Below are 18299 nucleotides of genomic sequence, written 5' to 3' on the forward strand. Positions count from 1 at the left end.
TGAAAATGGAAGTGGTTACTTTTGTCTTTTGGTTCTTCATCAGACCAAAACTCAAATGAACTTCTTTTTCTTCTTCCTATTATCTCTTTCCCATATGCTTCCTCAACTCTCATCTCTTTAGTTAGAAAATGGGTGCATACAGAAATTATTTATAAGACTTAAATATTGTCAGTGAATACTGTAAGAGAAGTGCTTAATTTCTGGAGTTTTAACTCCACCAAACTTCTGTGTTTCAAAGAAGAAATTAAGGGAGGATTGTTTAAGGGCATTAAAAGAGATTGAGAAGAATTTTTGGAACACGTGTCAGCCCACATAGGAAATGCTCAAATGAGGTAAAGGAGGTGTTCCAACTTAAGAATTTAGAATGATCTTCAGGGTTCATTCTTATATATCAGTATCTAGACCTTTTTTATCACTGTACAATAGAGTCACCAAACCAAGCTTGTATTTAATTTGACTCAGTATTTGCTGTAATTTTTTGTGTGTGATTTATTTTTAAAGTGTGAAGATTCAGCTCTGTTCCTTAGTGAAATTTAAGGCAGTTGGTTTTGATGGCAGCAAGGTTAGGCAATGGGACTCCTTTCCATGTTAACTTTTCATCATGTGGTAGAGTGTCTCTCACTTACCCAGCCACATAACTGGAAATAGAAAGCATATTGCAGGGTTTCTTAATCACATGCAAATTCCATTCATGTGCCCAAGTTTTCAGAGAAGACTTAGAGATTTAAATCTACAGACCCTGTTAGTTTCAGTAGGAGCTGTGTGACTAAATCCTCCGAATTAGTTTTGAATTAAAAACAAACAACAAACAGCCATGCAGCACTTGTCAGCCCAACCTCCTGGCACATTTAGCTGCTTTTTAGGACTGCATTAATTGATAAATTCTTTTGGCAAAATTTGAAGATGCTGGTGAGTGAGAAAACAGGAGCTGCTGAGTTCATCTAAGGTACTCCTGCTCTTTACAGCCTCAGAGCAGGGTATGGGAGACATGGCTGGGAGAAGTGTGATATGCCTTCTCTTCAGATTCATAGCTATAAGGCATTTTTAAATGTGCTTGCAGAACTAATCTGGGGAGGGTAGGAAATTTGGACTAGCTTTACCTTTTGGCAGGATTGAGCACTGCTGTGCAGGACATTGTGTTCTCATGTTCTCTAATACTTACAGGTACGCATATGCAATTAATCATTACAGGTGTAGCTTTGACAGGTTGGAACTAAAACCTCCAAATTAATCTCTTTGATTTTTCTTTTTCCTCATTTCAGAGACACTATTCTCCTCTGAACAGAGATGGCAGAAATCAATTCTCCTGTAAATATCAAGGAGAAGGTAGGTTCAAGTAACAGTACAATGCAAACCAAAATTGTATTTGTATACATATTTAATTTTTGCTCTTTCCAGTGCTGTTCACATACTGAGCTTTATTATGTATTGACTCTGTGCATGAAGTTAAGTACACAGACAGGTATTGATAGGACTGATCTGAATTTTGCTTGATGAGAAGCATTTTCACTTTTTTGCAGAGAGACTATTTTGTCAGCTAGTCTTCTCTTATTCCCTTGTAATTCCTGTGCACACTAATGCTGTGGAGAGCAGCACTTTGGGATGGTTGCTGCTGTACAAAATGCAACCATTAAAGAAACATGCCCTTTAGAAATAATTTTATGCCAAAAAATGTTATACCTATAATACTTAAAGCAATTCCTAAAAGTGTAGGACTTGAAAAGTCCTTGATTACTTTTTCCTATGAAAGCATGTCTGCTTTTAACTGCATTCCATGAGTCAGTCTTCTCCATATCCTTGGCTAGAGCTAGAGCCTTGTCACCCTTTCAGGAGCAGCAAAGGACCTAAAGCTAGTTAGGATATGAGGCAGGTCAGGAGATCTTTTGTGACTCCCAGCAGGCAGATTGTGAAGAGACCATCTAACCATAAAACTTCTTTTACTCTATCTCTCCTTACGGGAAACAGTTCCTTACCTGTTGCCTTACCTGTTTTTTGAGTAAGTTACATTTGTTGTTAATATCTCAGTTGCTCATTGTGCTTGAGGATTTGCGTGTCAAAATGAATCTCTGTCTTGGTGATGAATATCTACCTTAGTTCTTAATAACAGCACGGGGTTTTAAAATTGAGTAGCATGATGATTTTGCAGTAGAAAGTAATGTCATCAAATTATTTTCCCTGGTGCCAGAATGCTCAGAGGTAAAGTATACAGTATTTCTCAAAATGCAACTCAGTAAACCAGTTGAAGCTCTGCATATTTACTGTGTAGCTTGAAGTTTTTTATTTAAATCAGTTTTACAAGTGCAGGATTTTACAAATTGTGTGTTTGTCTTTTGTAAGTTTAAGAATGAGGAACTGCAACAGGAGTTTTATTCGTGGTAGATATCTGCTGTTCCAAGTGTGATATCTGCTGCAAGTGCCCAAAATCAAATATTTATGAGCATATGCCTTTTAAGACAGGAAAACAATTGGATCAATACACTCTGTTATAAATCATTCCACTCTTTATTCCTGTATCTTCCATCAGTATTTAGTGCCACTAAATACCTATGCCAAACTGAAAACTTAGTTTAATAGCACTTGAAATTCTTTTGCAAAATCACTGGGTTTTATTCTGGAAAATATAGATTAATAGCATACTGCATAAAGGGTTAGTGACCAAACAGCATAAGCCTTATGCAGTCTACATATGCCAGCTGAGGAGGTGTCATGCTCAGAGATCCATTGCACTTGGGCAGGTCCCTCTGGTTTTAAAGCAGGGTTGCAGTGGCTCAGTTCATATCTTGTATTTGGTTTACCATATGGGCAGCAACAAACTGGGTAACTGTGAATGATTGTAGCTTCAGAAGTCTTTGAGTGATGCGGAAATATGAGGAAAGAGTTGAACAAATAAGTCCTGCAGAGCTGCCATTGCTAATATTTGCACATAAACTGCTAAAACCCGAGGATTTCATTTGCATGTTTGAGAAGCAGACATATTTACAGTGTGCTGGTAAGAGAATCAAAATCACATCCCTTCCTCACTTAGCTTACAGAGCTTCCATGGGCATGCCTCACAACACTGAAGCAGAGTGAGTTTAATGTTTACTTTTATCCACCTTTTGGGAGGCAATATTTCTGGGTAAAAATACCCCAAGGTTTATAAATATAATACTTCTGCTGAGCTCCACAAATCCATTGCCATCAAAGTAAATACAAGCAGGCCTGGTTTAAAAGAACAGACTAAAATACAGTCCCTTCTCAGTTCTGCCTTTCTTCTGCCTTAGTGCTTGCAGATCATAAGGTATTTAAGACTTTGATCTTGCTAAGACTTGCATGAAGCCAAAGGAGCTGTACATCTGCACACAAATACTTATTCATGTAACTTTCTGCAAAAGTAGCACACTAGTTTCTCCTTAAATTGAAGGTTATTTCACTGGGATAAAAATGTGCTGCAGCTCCCATGCAGATTTCAGCGTGTTTGTTCTTTTGTTTGGGGGGGAGCAGTTGTTTGAGGTTTTTTTCCAGTGGTGACCTTTCCCTGTGTTCTCTCCATGAGCAGCTTCTAGTTATTCAAGCAAGTAGAACCTCTGCCACTGTTTTAAAAGTGAGTGTGAGGCCAGTGCAGACATTTTGGACATTATGCTCACACCCAGGCTCTGTAAAGCCCCACCCCTGAATCTGAGTCATAAGAGAATGCTACTGTGGTAGTGATACTTGTATAATTCATTCTTGGCATTTCAGTTGAAATAGTTCATAAAGTCAATAGGTTAAACATTCTATTTTGTATCTTCTTTTTTCTCCCCCAGGAGATTTATATAAATGTTGGCCTGTGATGTTAGGAAGACTAATGAAAGTTTCCATAGTTGGCAGAGACTCCTGCAGCTGTGATACTCTTGTGGAGGAGCCAGGACTGTTTCAATTACCATATTTTCATGCATATAACCCACAGATTTTCTGGAATAACCTAAGTTCTGCATTTCAGCAGACACAAAGGTCATTAATTGCCTGCATAATTCGTATAAGAAGTTTACCATCAGGATCTCTCTCAGAATAATTCCCTCTGCTCTGACCCTTCCTGTAGTCTTCCTTCACTATGCAACTCTCCCTCTTGCCTCTGATAACACTCATAATGATCTCTGTGCCTGAAAACAAGTAAGAACTTATTTTTTTGTATCAGGATTTTCAGAGACAGAGTGTTGTACGTAGTTCAGATCATATGCACAAAAGTTCACTGAATTAAGGGGTAAAAGGAGCCAAACTCATTGGCTTGCACCCAAAATCCATAAAATCAAAGGAGGTATTCAAGTGTTAACCTAGTACAGCACCAGAAGAGGTGCTGAGATTCTGAATTACAAGGCTTCCAAAGCAGAAGCAATTGGAGTGAGGAAGACAAGTGATGTATTGTCTCCTGCAACAATTAAGCCCTCTTAGTTTAACAAGAGAAGAGTGAATATCAGGCACTCCCCAGAATAACCATTCATCTCTGGCATGTGACTTTGGTTTTTAATTCAAATAAATATCAGGACTTGTTTAAACTTCAGGACTTGCTTTTGGGCTTTTTTTTTTTAAATTCACTGTGTGTCTAAACATGTTTGAACAAGTGAGATCTGCTGTCAACTGGAATTAGCAAAACACTAATTCAGATGAAAAGTCTTCTTTTGAGGTTCTGTTAGGAGTGAAGTTTTGCTGAAGTTCTCCTGAAAGGCTTGCTTTCTCATTTGTCATTTCAAGTGTCAGAGCTGGAGGAGCAGATGGGCAGCACTGCAAGAAGGAAATTTTGTTCAGATGTGGTTTTGGAGGTTTCACAGTTTTGTTTGCATTACACCATAAATGTGGTTTTCATAAGCAATAGTCAGCATGCAAGGAAAGAGTAGGATTTAGAGTGGAAGGAATTGAAGTACTATGTAAATTTAAAATCATGCATTACAGAAGATAGTTTCCAGTCTGTGATTTCACTTTCTCCTTAAAGTTGACCTTTGCAGCTGTTCTTTGCCCTTGTTGAAGTAGATGGACTGTTCAAAAACCAGAAAAGTTGGTCAAAATGCACTTTTGTCACTTGATAAACCCTTTAACTTGGGTTGAGGATTTCACAGACTCATGTCTGCAAATGGTGCTCTCATCACTCAAGTAGAACTGTTCTTACTAAGCCAAACTTCTTATGAATCCTGAAAGAACATACTAGAATGTCTGGGTTTCTATTTGGTGAATAAGGGTGAAATAATACATCCATGACAAGTGTCTAAAGAAGTTTACTGCAGCAAGTAGAGCTTTTTGGGGCTTACTAGGAATAAATCATGGGAAGATATCAGGGTGATGAACAGATTGTAGCAGAAAGAGAGGCACAGATCTGATCAAAGCTGTCATTTTGCTCAAAGGAGGTATTAGCAACACTTGTTCAGTTTGTCAGGGTGAACTTAGTAAGGCTTCTGCAAAAATGTCCCCAGTGTAAGAATCGCCCTCATAAGGCAAGCAAGTCAAATTATGTTCATGAAATATGTTTGTGTAGAAGTTCAAAATTCTGCCATAAAGTGGTTTTAAAATGCATTTTCTTGCTTAATGTAGCCAGGACATCTGCTAATGCTAAATTCCTAGATTATCAAAACCAGCAGTGTTCTACAGGCAGCCCTTCTTCCCTGCTTCACTTGCAGGATTTGGGAGAAATCGGGGGTCTAATGGAATTTAATGATGTATACGTGTATGTAAAAATTTGCTATGACATGCAGTGGAAGTAAAGTAGGAAGTGTCTGTGTTTATTGATAAGCATACTTATAAATTAATTTAGCTCTTAGCTTAGAGAAAATCTGTTGCTCTTAATGTTTAGTATGAAGTGAAGGTGGATCAGGGTTAGTTTTCCTAACCAAGCATAAATAAGAGTATTTCTAAGTGATCATAATAGTAACTTACTTCAAGGGGATTGGAGCAGCTGTGTTCGGGGGTTTCAGAACAGCCGTGAGCTTTCAGCAAAGGAGTTTAATTTGTCAGTATGTCAGAAATACATAAACAAACTCTCTGAACCCCGGATATGTTACTTATTCACCAGAAACATCCTCTTTGAGATGATGCCAAGGGGGACCAGATGGAGCAGAGCAGCAAACAGGCAGTGATTGAGTCCATGTTGTTACAGTTGCCTGGGAACCATTTGAAACTTGACAGAGAACCTAAAGGGCTTAGAGGAATACACATCAATGTCAGCTTGGTTCTGCGTGTGGAATAGATAATCTGGTGTCACAACTGCCAGGAGGGCTCTGTTTCTTTTTGAGCTTGACTTACCTGGAAAGTCTTGTGAGATGGATGTTTGTGAGGATTTAGAGTAAGCTACCACGAGGCAGTAGAATTCAGCATCCTTTCCTGTGTGCTGTATTCCTCAGAAATAGCCTGTTACTGATTAATTAATTTATTATTTTTTTTTAGGTGAACCAAAAATTTGCCCCAAGTGAGATGTTTAACAGTAATCATCAGAAAAATAGTCAAGTATATCTGACCAGACCTTGGGGATTTTATTGTGAGGTAGAAGCTTATCTGACAGGACTTGAAACCTTTTTCAATTTTGGTTCCATTTCTGGGCAGTCCTCAACATTTTTTTGTAAGAGACAGATAAAAACATCCTCATGACTGTGGAAATCTGGTCCTGATGAGACAGTCTGGCTCAAATTGCACCAAGCATTATCAGGACTTGAGCTCTGGCTTGTGGGTTTAAATGGGGGTGGACCTGGGTTCTGTCTTTCATGTTCTTGACTGTGTACAATTTTTTTCAAGATAACAGATTTATATTTTAGATCTGTGATTACTTTAAAGTAACTTTTGTAAGCTGAAATTCAGAGAAAGTTTTCTTAGTAGTAAACAAAATAATGTGCTTTCCTGTTAGGCTGCGGGAGAGAAAGCCCAGGAATTTAACTCCTGTCAGTGACAGATTCTCAACTAATGCTGACATTAATAGCATTAATTATCTGGGTTCTGAAGGTATGTTACTGAATTCTCTTGGTGTCCTACATGATGACAGCAGTTCACTGGGAATCTATGCTGGATAAAAACAGGATGTTTCACAGAATAATTAAAGTAATTGACTTCCCTGTAGTCTGTCTGGTAATGCTGTTTCTCCTATGATCAGCTTTCAGTAAGTAGGAAAAAAATGTTTTGTCCCACATACGTGGAAATTTAATAAAGTCAATTGCTGAGCTACCCTTTGCAGAATGGCATTAATGCCATTACCTGGTAAGAGATTCTTCTGCTACTTTCTTTCATACTTTAGGATGCTAAATATTTCTTAAAATAGCTTGCTGTTGAGAAGTCATAAATACCAGATGATTCTAGTTGCTTAATCTGTTGCTTACATATTAAGAAGATGGATATTCTTGCTGAGTTTGAGGCCTACCAGTTTAGAGAAAGGTAGGAATTACCTCCTGCCCTGGCATCATCCTGTCACACTCTAATAAAAATGAGCTCTACACGTTTTGTTTTTTTTATTGGGAATGGGAAGTGATGGACTTCTGTCAAGCAGCTGGAGGTTTGTAAGGTGAGGTGTGTATCTGTACCAGCACAAGGGCTGTTCTATCACCTGAGCTAGCAGGTGAACCAGAGAGGAGCCAGCATACCTGGAGTGTCTAGATCCAGCTCACACTGAGCCCTGCAGTGTAAGTCCACCTTGTCATCTTGCATTTGTCAAACATTCCTGGAGCTTTGATACGCTTCTGTTCGCAGTCTGTGTTAGGTTCTTATGACCTACCTTTGGAGAAATGCCTTTGTGTTAGGCTTATGCTGTCAGGAAATTTCCTATCCTTCCCTTTGGCTTCTTCTTTTTCAGGTCCCTTTCCAGGATCAAATGGGACACTTCTTGCATGAGGGGACAGAGCTGAGCTTCAGACCTAGAAATCTACATATGTATTTGAAACCAGAGTTAAAGGACTAAGAGGTGGAATATCAGGGACCTTAAAACTTGCGTGTCTCTGTGGAGGCTGTCATATAAGTCTGGTCTCCCTCCATATACCTTGTCCTCTTCCCAGATACACTGTCAGGTCACAATTTGGGACTTGTAACCATATGTCAGTAATTTCTGTCCAGAAATTGCTGACATTTTCATTGCCTGTGTGCAGCAGTTCAATGTATTCTGGATTAAAACATTGGTCAAACACTCCATGTATTGTAGATCTGATGTCTGGCACACCGACCTTTGTCTTTGAAATTCTGTAAGAAGTATGGTAACATGATGCCCTTTTGTTCCTAAAAATTTGCAAGACAAAATGCTTTGTTTTGGAATAAAACCTTTTGGGATCTCTGCTCTGTTGCTTCTGAACTGAGATGGATATATATATATATATATATATATATATATATATGGATGTATGTATGTGTGTATTAATTTTGATGCATCCTACTGGTTACAAATTCTAGTTTTCATCTACTCACCCACACAAATCACTGCACAAATCTGGAAAGGAAAAATATTAACTTGTAGGTGTCCTGGGTATCACAGCATATGTACACAAGAGAAGCAGATTAAAAAAGTCTAACCAACTTCTGATTTGGGATTTCCTAGGTCTTGGATGCTTTCCTTTGCAATCTGGTGTTCTTTTCCTGAGGAATTCTTTCATTAAACTTCTCAATTTTTTGTATTTTCCAAATAAAAATATAAATCCATGTATTTTTTGTGCAGCAGTCAACAAAAAATGTTGTTGGATTTTGGCAGTAGAACTGTTGAGCTTTACAGTATATTAATTCCCTAAATCAAATTTTTTAGCAGTACAACTAAACCAGGGCTGTGTCCACAGTGTTGTCATATGCTAAATTTCTTTTCTCTGTACTGTTAAGCATTTTTCCTGAGATCATCATCCTGTTTTTTTTCTGTTTATCTGCACAATTAGAATGTTTCCGTAACCTTTTTGTATTTAATTATAGTACTAGTTGGATGAAGCACAGTTTAGTTTTTAATTCTGATTTTTCTATAATCAAAAAATTCTTCACAAAGATCACACAGTGCAAACAGCCTTTGGTTGATTCTGTAGTCTAAAACATAGCCTACTTGGTTGAGTTCTTGTGTGTCAGTGTTCTCTACCCTTCAGATATTCTTCTTGTCTTTAAGAAGTTGCCAAAGTGCACTGTGTGGTGAGTTGCCTGATCCCCTAAGTCACGTCTTAGGCTCACTTGGTTGTTTCCAGATACTTCCTGAGGCTTGCAGATCTTCCATAGCAAAGTAGGACCTAGAAGCCATTGTGAGATCCTTGTTCTTATGTTTAAAATTGGTTAGAATACTCTAGATATTTCTTTTACTGTTTTTCCTGTAAGCAGTGACCACAAGGAGATTATGCAATTTTGAGTAGGCAGAGAGATGATCCACATGATTGTGAAAGAAGAGGGGAGTTTTTTGTGAGAATACAAAGATGTAATCCACATGATGAAAATGTTTGAGAGCTGCAAGTTTGAACATAAAATGGACCGCAGCTTGTGCCTTGTTCTACCTTAGTGTCTTTGCCAACTTTAATTGTGGAGCCAGCTCAGTTCACACTTGTTGCTGGTTTATCAGTAAACAGCATGCCTGTGCCCACAATCACTAGATTAATAAACTCCTTTTTCCAGGGCTTTCTCTTCACATCCTATTGATCTGGGTTAGTTTTCACTTGGCTGCCTGCAGTACCTAGCAGAGAGCTGCACTCATTACTTCCTTCCCCATGCATGCATGTGAGCTGAAGAGAGAAACTTGAGCAGACAGGGGATTTTCTGCTCAGTTCCTGGTAACTGCAACCTCTGGTTCAAGCACTCCACTTGTCAGCCTAGTCTGTATGAACGTCAACATAAAGTTCCCCCTGTTGAGTAGATATTCCAAGACAGCCTCTGTTGGCTGGGGAGCGAGCCTGCGGGCAGGCCTGGTTCAGTCATAGTGTGGAACATCAGACCATGAGACAGACCTCTGGGAAAGGGTCCTTGGGGAGGACACGAGCACAAGGCCAGACTTGCTACCTGAGAGGTGTTGTGGGCAATTGTGGAGCTGCAGAGAGGGGTGTGATGGGATGATGGACAGAGCACAGTAAATCAGCTAATGTGCTGAAGCCAAGTATGAGCCTTCTGTAGTTCTGAAGCTGAGTCCAGTAGGCAGCAGGAGTCTGAGCTGTCCTATCACTGCCTTGAGAGAACCTGCCATGATTCCTGGTTTATAGTAGTATACAGCACAGGGAAACACAGTGGTTGAGGAGTGGGGTGAATATACTACAGAAAAATAAGATTGTTTTGGTCAAATTTGAGCACTTAAGTGTTCTCGATAGCATTCTGATGTCCCCGTTGATGGAGACTCCATAGAGATTGTCCTTCAGCACCTAACAGGGCAGCCAAGACAAGGTAGTGTGAGTGCTTTTGCCATGTGAGCCAGCCTAATTCCCTTAAGCAGCTCTACCTTCACGTATTACTTTTTCGCAATTATATTTCACAGTACAATAAAAAGACCACACTGCTTCACAATTAGCATGATGACTTTGGGATTCAGTAAATAAAGTACACCCTAATCAAGGATGTATTCCCACAGGAAGATGACAAAGGAGGATGCCAGATAAACATTTGCAGGACAATAACAAGTTTCTGAATGTAAATACATGCTGGATATCTTGATATGAAAGATCATAAAGCTAATTTGGAGCAGCTAAACTGGTTTTGCAGTCTCATTTTTTATCATAGGCTTTTGCTTTGCTAATTACATTTAAATATTTTCATTTTGGTCTCATCTAGTAAAATTTTGGTAGCGTTAAAATAGCTATAATATATAGGGAAGAGAAAATTAATGATCATCAATAAATAAAATAAGTTTTTCCAGTAGGAATATTTCATTAGAACATCATGAGTTGAATTCCATTTAGTATTAAGGGATACTGTATGACAGTACAGCAGTGGAAAATGCTGTGAAATTTAATCATGGCATGTCAGAGTTATCTGTGGGTGTAACACCCCATCCATTAGCAGTTTCCTGAAGGAAGCATTTGCCATCCCATGTTCTTCGTTCAGGATTTTGTTACACAAGCTTCCTGGTCACTTGTATATGGAACAGCAAACTGAAATTATGTTGAGCAGCCACTAGAACTTTTTAAAATGTTGTCTTTTAGCCTCCCACTGTTTTTATGCATATGACTGATTTTCAGATGCCAGAAAAACATCAGTCATAACTTTGATGTAGCAAGGCCATGCAAGAGCCTTGAAGAAGTTGGGTGCTGACGAAATTTGCGTAGGTGATATGTCGAGACTCTTGGCAGTGAATAGACCATTTAGGAAAGAAGCACAAGGCCAAATTCTGTCAGCTGAATAAAGCTAGTTCTTCTGCTGTGACTTGAGAGTAGGATTTGTTACCTGGATTACTGGCTACCAGTTCTGTGATTTGATGTCATGAAGAAATTGCTTCGTTCTTTGCATGGCTGGGTAAGGATAGGATGAGTATTCCTTAGTGCAGATACATTGCTGTGTGCTTGTGAGCACAGGCATTTATATGAACACCCATTGGCACTCCTTGTAGTCTAAAGAATTATGATAAATTCACATTATTGTCTTCTTTTACTTACAGATCAATGCAATCCGATCAATTGTTCCGAACAAAAGCAATAATGAGATAGTACTGGTGTTGCAGCAATTTGATAACAATGTAGACAAGGCTGTTCAAGCTTTCATGGATGGTGAGTACAATGTACCTTTCTCACTAATGCAGGAGCTATTCAATCACATGCCAAAGTGTTGTCTCTCGTGGCTCAGAATATATTCTGTAGTTCTGAAATGCGATGTGTGACACGTGTTAATTATAAAAAATAGATCCTCCTGTCTGCACCTTTGCATCTTCACAGTATGAGTTTAACATGGCTTTTCATCTGTTCTACTGACTTTGCCATTTCTGAAGCCATTCTTACTGCAGACCTGCTTCTTTATTCTGTGTGAAAGTTAATGCTTTTTAAAGTAATATGTCAGGAAATCATTCACTATTGAAGATACAGTAACTAATTCAGGATAGTTCTGAAACCCATAACCAGGCCCCTAAATCCCTGTACTCGATGCATACATTGACATTCAAACCTCAATCTGAATTTTGCAAATAGTCTTGACATTTATAATGGCTGAACCAAGACTCCATTGAAAGTTCGAGCCATTTAAACCTGGATCCATGTTTGTATTTTGTGTCATGAGACTGTCTCTAATGAAAGGTCACTTGTATTTTAATACCACTTTCCTGGTAAGTATATAAAGTCAAGTATTTTGAACTTTCACCACAATCTTCAAGAAACCCTTTGCAGAAGTAATGGTATATCATGAGCAGTCCTTTCAAAATTTTTGTAGCTTGGGGTTACAGAAATGATAGTAGAAGTTTGGTGGTATCAAAGGGCCCTGTATATCTTAAAAATGCCTCATTTTTGCAATCTTAAAAAGTTGTTTAATTAATTTAATATTTTATTAAAACATTGTGAGTTGAATTAACTAATTCTATTTTACTTAAGAATATTTTTGTGTTTGATTTGGAATAACTTACGGAAATGTATCAGCCAAAAAGCATCATATACTAGGAATTACCAATATGCAAAAAGCAGATGCAAGCAAACTGGACTATTAATAAATGTATCAAAATTCTTCCATCAAATCTATATGGCTCTGCTTCAGGCAGCTGCACAGACAGTTATACTCTGAGGGGTGTATTGAAATTGCATTTGTCTGTGCACACAGCGAGAAAGGAAGGTGTGATGCATCTAATTAGCAATAATTTTGTTTTCCTGTAATGTGTGTCCTGGGGAAGGTAGTGGAGGATTGTTCCATGACTGTTCAGTAAGTTGCTTTCATTTTATTTTGTCCTAAGTTACCATGGCTTGCTTGTGGCTTATGAATTGTTTCACAGCCATGTGTCATCACCTGCTGTAAGGAAGAAACAGGGCAAACACAAGCTTTGCAAGAAGTGCAATAAAGTTGTGAAGAAAAGCAAGCTGTTATGTTCAGATGATCTTCGTTTCAACTTCACCAGTTCATGATTACAGTTCACAAGCCTTTGTGAGGGAGTATATGAAAATAGCTAGTATTTGTTACTGTCTGGAAAGAGAGAAAAGATACCTATCCACACAGCTGCCACTGTGGATAGAATGCATAACTGAAATATTTTTTCACATGAATGACAAAAATTGCTAAGATTGAAATAACACCCACTGATAAGTCCTTCAATGAAGAACATTGGGGTGGCCATGATGAATGGAAAGGCTGAGCCACCTCCATGCAGTGCTTCTCTCAGAGGTGGTGCTTGCTGAATCAAGAAATGTTCAAATTTAGTTTCCTACCTTGCTTCGTATCTGGAGGGACATTTAGGAGATGCCTCTGTTAATGAATTTTATTATATATGTAAAATTTTATTTAAGTGAAAGAGAATTCAAATGTTTTATTTGCTCTGCTAGTTTACCTAATTCAGCATAATCAGAAGGTCTGTTCAGCTGCTTTGTGGATATGTTTGAGAAAATATTCTGGTGGATTCAAATGAGGGTTTTGGGATTTGGACAGTTAGTGCATTTCCAGTTGGAAGAAACAGAGGTTAGTTGGATGAATCCCTAAAGTAACTCTCAGCATGCATAGTATTCCCAGGGAAGCTGAGAGAAGCAAAGCAAAAGACACCACCAGCCAGCACAAAAAGGTTGCTACTGTGAAAACAGTTAACAAAGCTGTCACATGAAATCACATGTTTTCAGCATCACGGACTAAAATGGGCAGCAAGTGTTTATTACTTCATACAGAAATATGGTGCCTGTCAAATGATGATATACCTTTAGGAGAGGGGATTGTACTTACATGTACATAAGTATGTGTGCAACTAATTATAAATATGTATATGGGTATACATGAAATAGAAGTTGTCTTAGCCTTCCGTCTGCACTGTCATGTCATCTAGTAAATAAAACGTGGCTTTGATGGATTCCATGCAAGTTTTTTCACAGTTTAACAAATTTGGCTTAGCAAGATACATAATCTTTCCTGTTGTGTGTGATAGGCTCACCAGATAATCTTGGATCTGGTCTATTGTGATAGAAGGGTAATTTTGGTACATCTGAAAGCCTCACACATTTTAGGCTGAATACAAGTTGACAACTCATGGTGGTCTGAAAACAGTAATTTTTCTTAGTTGTAATACCAAGATTTCACTGAAAGGAGTGAGAAGAATGGGTGAGTATGAAATCCACTTGAAAAAGCTAATAATTGAATAGTTACTAGATTTGTGATGGTAAAGTGATTGTTAAATTCAAGCAGAAGACCTTTAACCTGATGGTGATTAAGAATATTGTTGTGGCAGATAGTGCCATAGTAGTTTGGATGACAATTCAGGCTGCGTGCTTGCCATGAGATCTATTTTCAGCAGTAGGCTCCAGATGAACAAAATGATAATGTTGATTAGAAGGAGAAGAGTTTTCTTCTGACATGGCAGCAAGCACTGGTCTGACCAAGGCTCTGCCTGTTTTGTTCCATAAATTTATCTAAGCAGCTCATTATGGCTGGCAGAATTTCATGTATCGCTGTAATTACTTTTCAGTATTATTTTTTTGCCATTCTTCTCTGCCAGGCCTAAGTTTGCTGCGTTTGTGTGATGCAGATTTTATTCAAGAGTCCACAAAATTACTCTTTTGGTTGCTAATTCTTTACTTTTTGTACTCTTATATCTTCTGAAGATGACAGGTAACACATAGAAAATATGTGATAAAAATACCAAAAGTTTTTAAAACTTTCAGAGGCTCTAGAGTCAGGGTGGACTATTTAGTGTACTCAGGGTTGCCTCTGGGTGCTGAGATACTTTCCTTTTCAGGCAAGAGATTTGAGTGTTTCTTTTTCTGGGTCTTACGCTAATGTTTTAAGTTAGGCACACAATCACTTTGTGTAATGAAGTGCATAATAGTAGTTCCAGTTCAGTAGTTGCAAGCAGACCATCCACTGTAAGTAGTGTAATTAAAACAGGTAACTAGGAAGAAGAAAGGCAGCAGTGTCCATTTTGTTCTCTCTCCCCACATAAAAGAATTCACAACAAATTGAAAGGCTGCTCGGCTAGGAAACCAGGAACTGATCATGAACACACTGGTCCTTTTTCATAGCTGAACTTTTGTTGAAATGTTTTTCTTTCCTTTCTCTAGGCAGCGCAGCTCAGGTTTTAAAGGAATGGAATATGACAGGGAAAAAGAAGGTAAGAACTTACTCTTGAGAGTCAAGGCATTTAAATCACTTGTCAGCTGTTCGTACTTGAATTGTAATCCTTTGGGTCAGTACTTGGCCTTTTCTATCACAGGTGATTTCATTCACACCTGTAGACAGTACTTGAAAGCAAATGTGTGTACTATTTTAATCCTGTTCTTCTGTCATTGTCTCACTAAGCCCACTGTTCTGAGTGAATTTCTGGGACAGAACATGCATGTACCTGGGTGTGGGAATCAGACCCTGGATAAGCACGGGACAAATCCCAAAATAACCCATGCACAGAAACACTTTTAATAAGAAACTGTATCCTGAATAGCCACAGCCACTTACAGTGCTCAACTTCATGATTGTATTTTGAGTTTGTATGATATGCATTGAGTGGTATCTCTATTCTTGTGATATTTCTTCATTTAGAACAATAGGAGAAAAAGAAGCAAATCTAAACAGCACCAAGGCAATAAAGATCCTAAAAGCAAGAATAGTGATCCTGAGAAGGCATCTCAAGAGCCTCAGCGAATAAATGACTGTCATATGGATGTCACAGGATGCCCTAAGGACAACTCTGGCCGTGGTTCTGCCAATCAGAAGCTGGAAACCACTCCTCTTGAGAACAAAGGCTCTGGATTTGTAGGGTCAGCACTGGACTGTCCTGAAATCAAAGGTCAGTTCATCTGACAGAGAGCACCTTTTCAACTGGCAGTAGCCAAGCCTTCGTTGGCATAAAGATCATGGTATTTTTATTGCCATGAAGATGTTGTAGAGATGTTTTTGTGGAAAAAAAATGCACATAGCTATCAAAGTCATGCTCATAGATTTATATCTGTACGCTATTCATCTTGCAATACGTTTCCTTGCCAAAGGTCTTTCTTCTCCTATAGGCAGCCCAGCTGATACAGAATATTGCAGGTAGAAATACAGAAGAATGCAGGGTTAGAAAATAGCTTGAGTGTCAAATTATTTGCAAAATTATGGGGTAAAGTTATCTGAGCACTACGAGCTTGTGGCATATTACTGGATTTTTTTATTGCTTAGTCCAAACTAGCCCATTTTTTCTTTTTCTCATCTTCCCTACACAGGCTATTCACAGTAGACCTCCACTGGCTTTTCCTAGCAGGGAAGGGAGGGCCTTTGTGGTGTGGAAAGGCACTCTTGATAGCCTTTTAGCACATGCACCTGGTTTCTCACAGGGTCTAGTGATCTAGTTACCATTTCTGAAACTGGGAGGGCAGTAACACAGAAAAGAGAAAGAAACTTCCTCAGCCTACTAAGTCCAGAGTTAGGATTATACCAACACCAGTGTGAACAAACTCACTGCTTTGGGGCAGAAGCTCTGTGAAAGCTCTTGCCTACAAGTTCATAAAGCTCATATTTAATTGTTGTCAGTACTGGTAGTGTTTCTTCAGCTCTTCACATTTCAGATGTCTGAAAGGCCTGGATTATTGCTGCTATTAGTATTTTCTTCCTGTGTCTTAAGACCTTTCCTTGAAATCCCTTTTTCCATGGTTGCAAATGCAGCTCTCAAACCCCGTTTTAATGGAATATGCCAATGTAATAATTGTCCTGAAATGAATTATCTACTGCTTTTCGATGACACTGACTCTGATTAATTAAATGAAGGCTATGTAACCTATAGCAGCCAAACAGACTACTTACCAAGAAATTTTGTCCTAAAATTTTGATGCCTCACAAAGGACCAGAGATACACTCTCTGTCCTTGCTAGACTCCCACTTAGCTTTGGATAAAATATGCCATAAGCCAGAAAATTCTGAATTTCCACAATACTAAAGGCATTTTTGCCACTTGTTTTGCAGGACACAAACATTTCTGGTATAAACCAGGCTTCTTAGAGTGGCATTTTTGAAATGATACATGCATGAATAAAGATATGTAGAATTAATTCCTATGGGGGAGTGTTTTCTAGGGGGTACAGAAGGCAAGAAGAGTACCCATGCTGTTAGTGGTCTTTTTATGGCTTAGTGGGTTTCAATCCTACTTTTTTCTCTTTGAAATAGTTGAGTTCATTGTACATATAAAGGACAAAAAGTATCTGGAGATTTTTCTTTGCTTTTGCAAGTGTCAAATGAGAAATTCCTGTAGCTTTACAACTTTTTTTCAACTTAAGCATGTCTCTCCTGGAGAGAGACCTTCCAAAAAAAAAAAAAAAAAAAGAAAGAAAAAAAAAAAGAAAATAAAGGAAAGGAAATACAGAGAAAAGAAAACCTGAAACTTTAATATTCAAGTTTCCCTTACATAGTAAAATAATTTCCTGGCAAATTTTTAATAGAAGAAAATTTCTTTTTCACTTTCAGTTGCACTAATATCTTTTTCTTTGCAGTCAGTATGATAACCACTTTCTTAGGGTCAAAAGCTACCTGTATTCATATTGTTACATTTGTGCTGAAGTGATCAGGATCCTTTGGGGGCCAGCAGCTGTGCCCTTGCAGTTTCTGAGCAAGTCACAGAAACTCTTTCAAAGCAGTGTGAAATGTTGAAGTGAGTCCAAAGTGCACCTGTTTCCTATTGCTCTCTTGTGTTGTAATCTCCTTTGTATTGTCCTCGTCTGGCTTGTTTGTTTGGGTTCCCTCCCTGTCCAATCAATGTTACTGTAGGCATTTCAGTCTCCTTCAGAGGGCTCCCAGCTCAGGATCATAGGTGTCTTTTGGGAGTCCCTAGTACTTTCCTCCCCATGAGGAACATGAAGCTTTGCCATACCAGCTCCCAGTCTGTGAGATTAGGACTTTTAGAGCCATAAAATCCCAGCAGCCTGGAAGGAAATTGAGGAGCCAGAAGGGAGGATGCAGAATTTCTCCATAGAAAATTAGAGGCAGAAACATTTGGTGTTGCTTTTAGTTCAGTTCTACTTATTTCTTGTCATTATTCCATCTTTCTTCTTAGACATCTATAGTTGCTGTTACCCTTTCTGTGCATGGCCTTGTAAAGCCAAAGTGTGAATGCACTGAAAGGATATTTAGTGCTGCCTTGCCATGCTATTGCTTTTGCAGGGGCTTTGGTAAAATCAGATCCTGATCTCTCCCCTACTTACTTTTCATGTAGGAAGATTTTTAATGAATCTTTCAAACTTCCTGTTTATATCTCAGGGGACATACAGCCTTTTTCTTCTTTCAGCCGAAGAATCCATGAGGTTCACTTGATT

General features: G+C 38.5%; 1 protein-coding gene across 1 annotated transcript in view; it reads left to right on the forward strand.

Moving 5' to 3' along the window:
* Positions 1–1272: 1272 nt before the first annotated feature.
* The window catches only part of SPATS2L (spermatogenesis associated serine rich 2 like), a 41521-nt gene continuing 24494 nt past the window's right edge, over positions 1273–18299 (forward strand). Inside the window, exons 1-4 of the mRNA XM_062498107.1 lie at positions 1273–1326; positions 11513–11621; positions 15084–15133; positions 15559–15805. Of these exons, the coding sequence (XP_062354091.1) occupies positions 1288–1326; positions 11513–11621; positions 15084–15133; positions 15559–15805 (445 nt within the window). The 5' untranslated portion in view covers positions 1273–1287. The remainder of the gene's footprint in view (positions 1327–11512; positions 11622–15083; positions 15134–15558; positions 15806–18299) is intronic.

This window comes from Cinclus cinclus, chromosome 9, assembly GCF_963662255.1.
Source record: "Cinclus cinclus chromosome 9, bCinCin1.1, whole genome shotgun sequence".
NCBI classification, from domain to species: domain Eukaryota; kingdom Metazoa; phylum Chordata; class Aves; order Passeriformes; family Cinclidae; genus Cinclus; species Cinclus cinclus.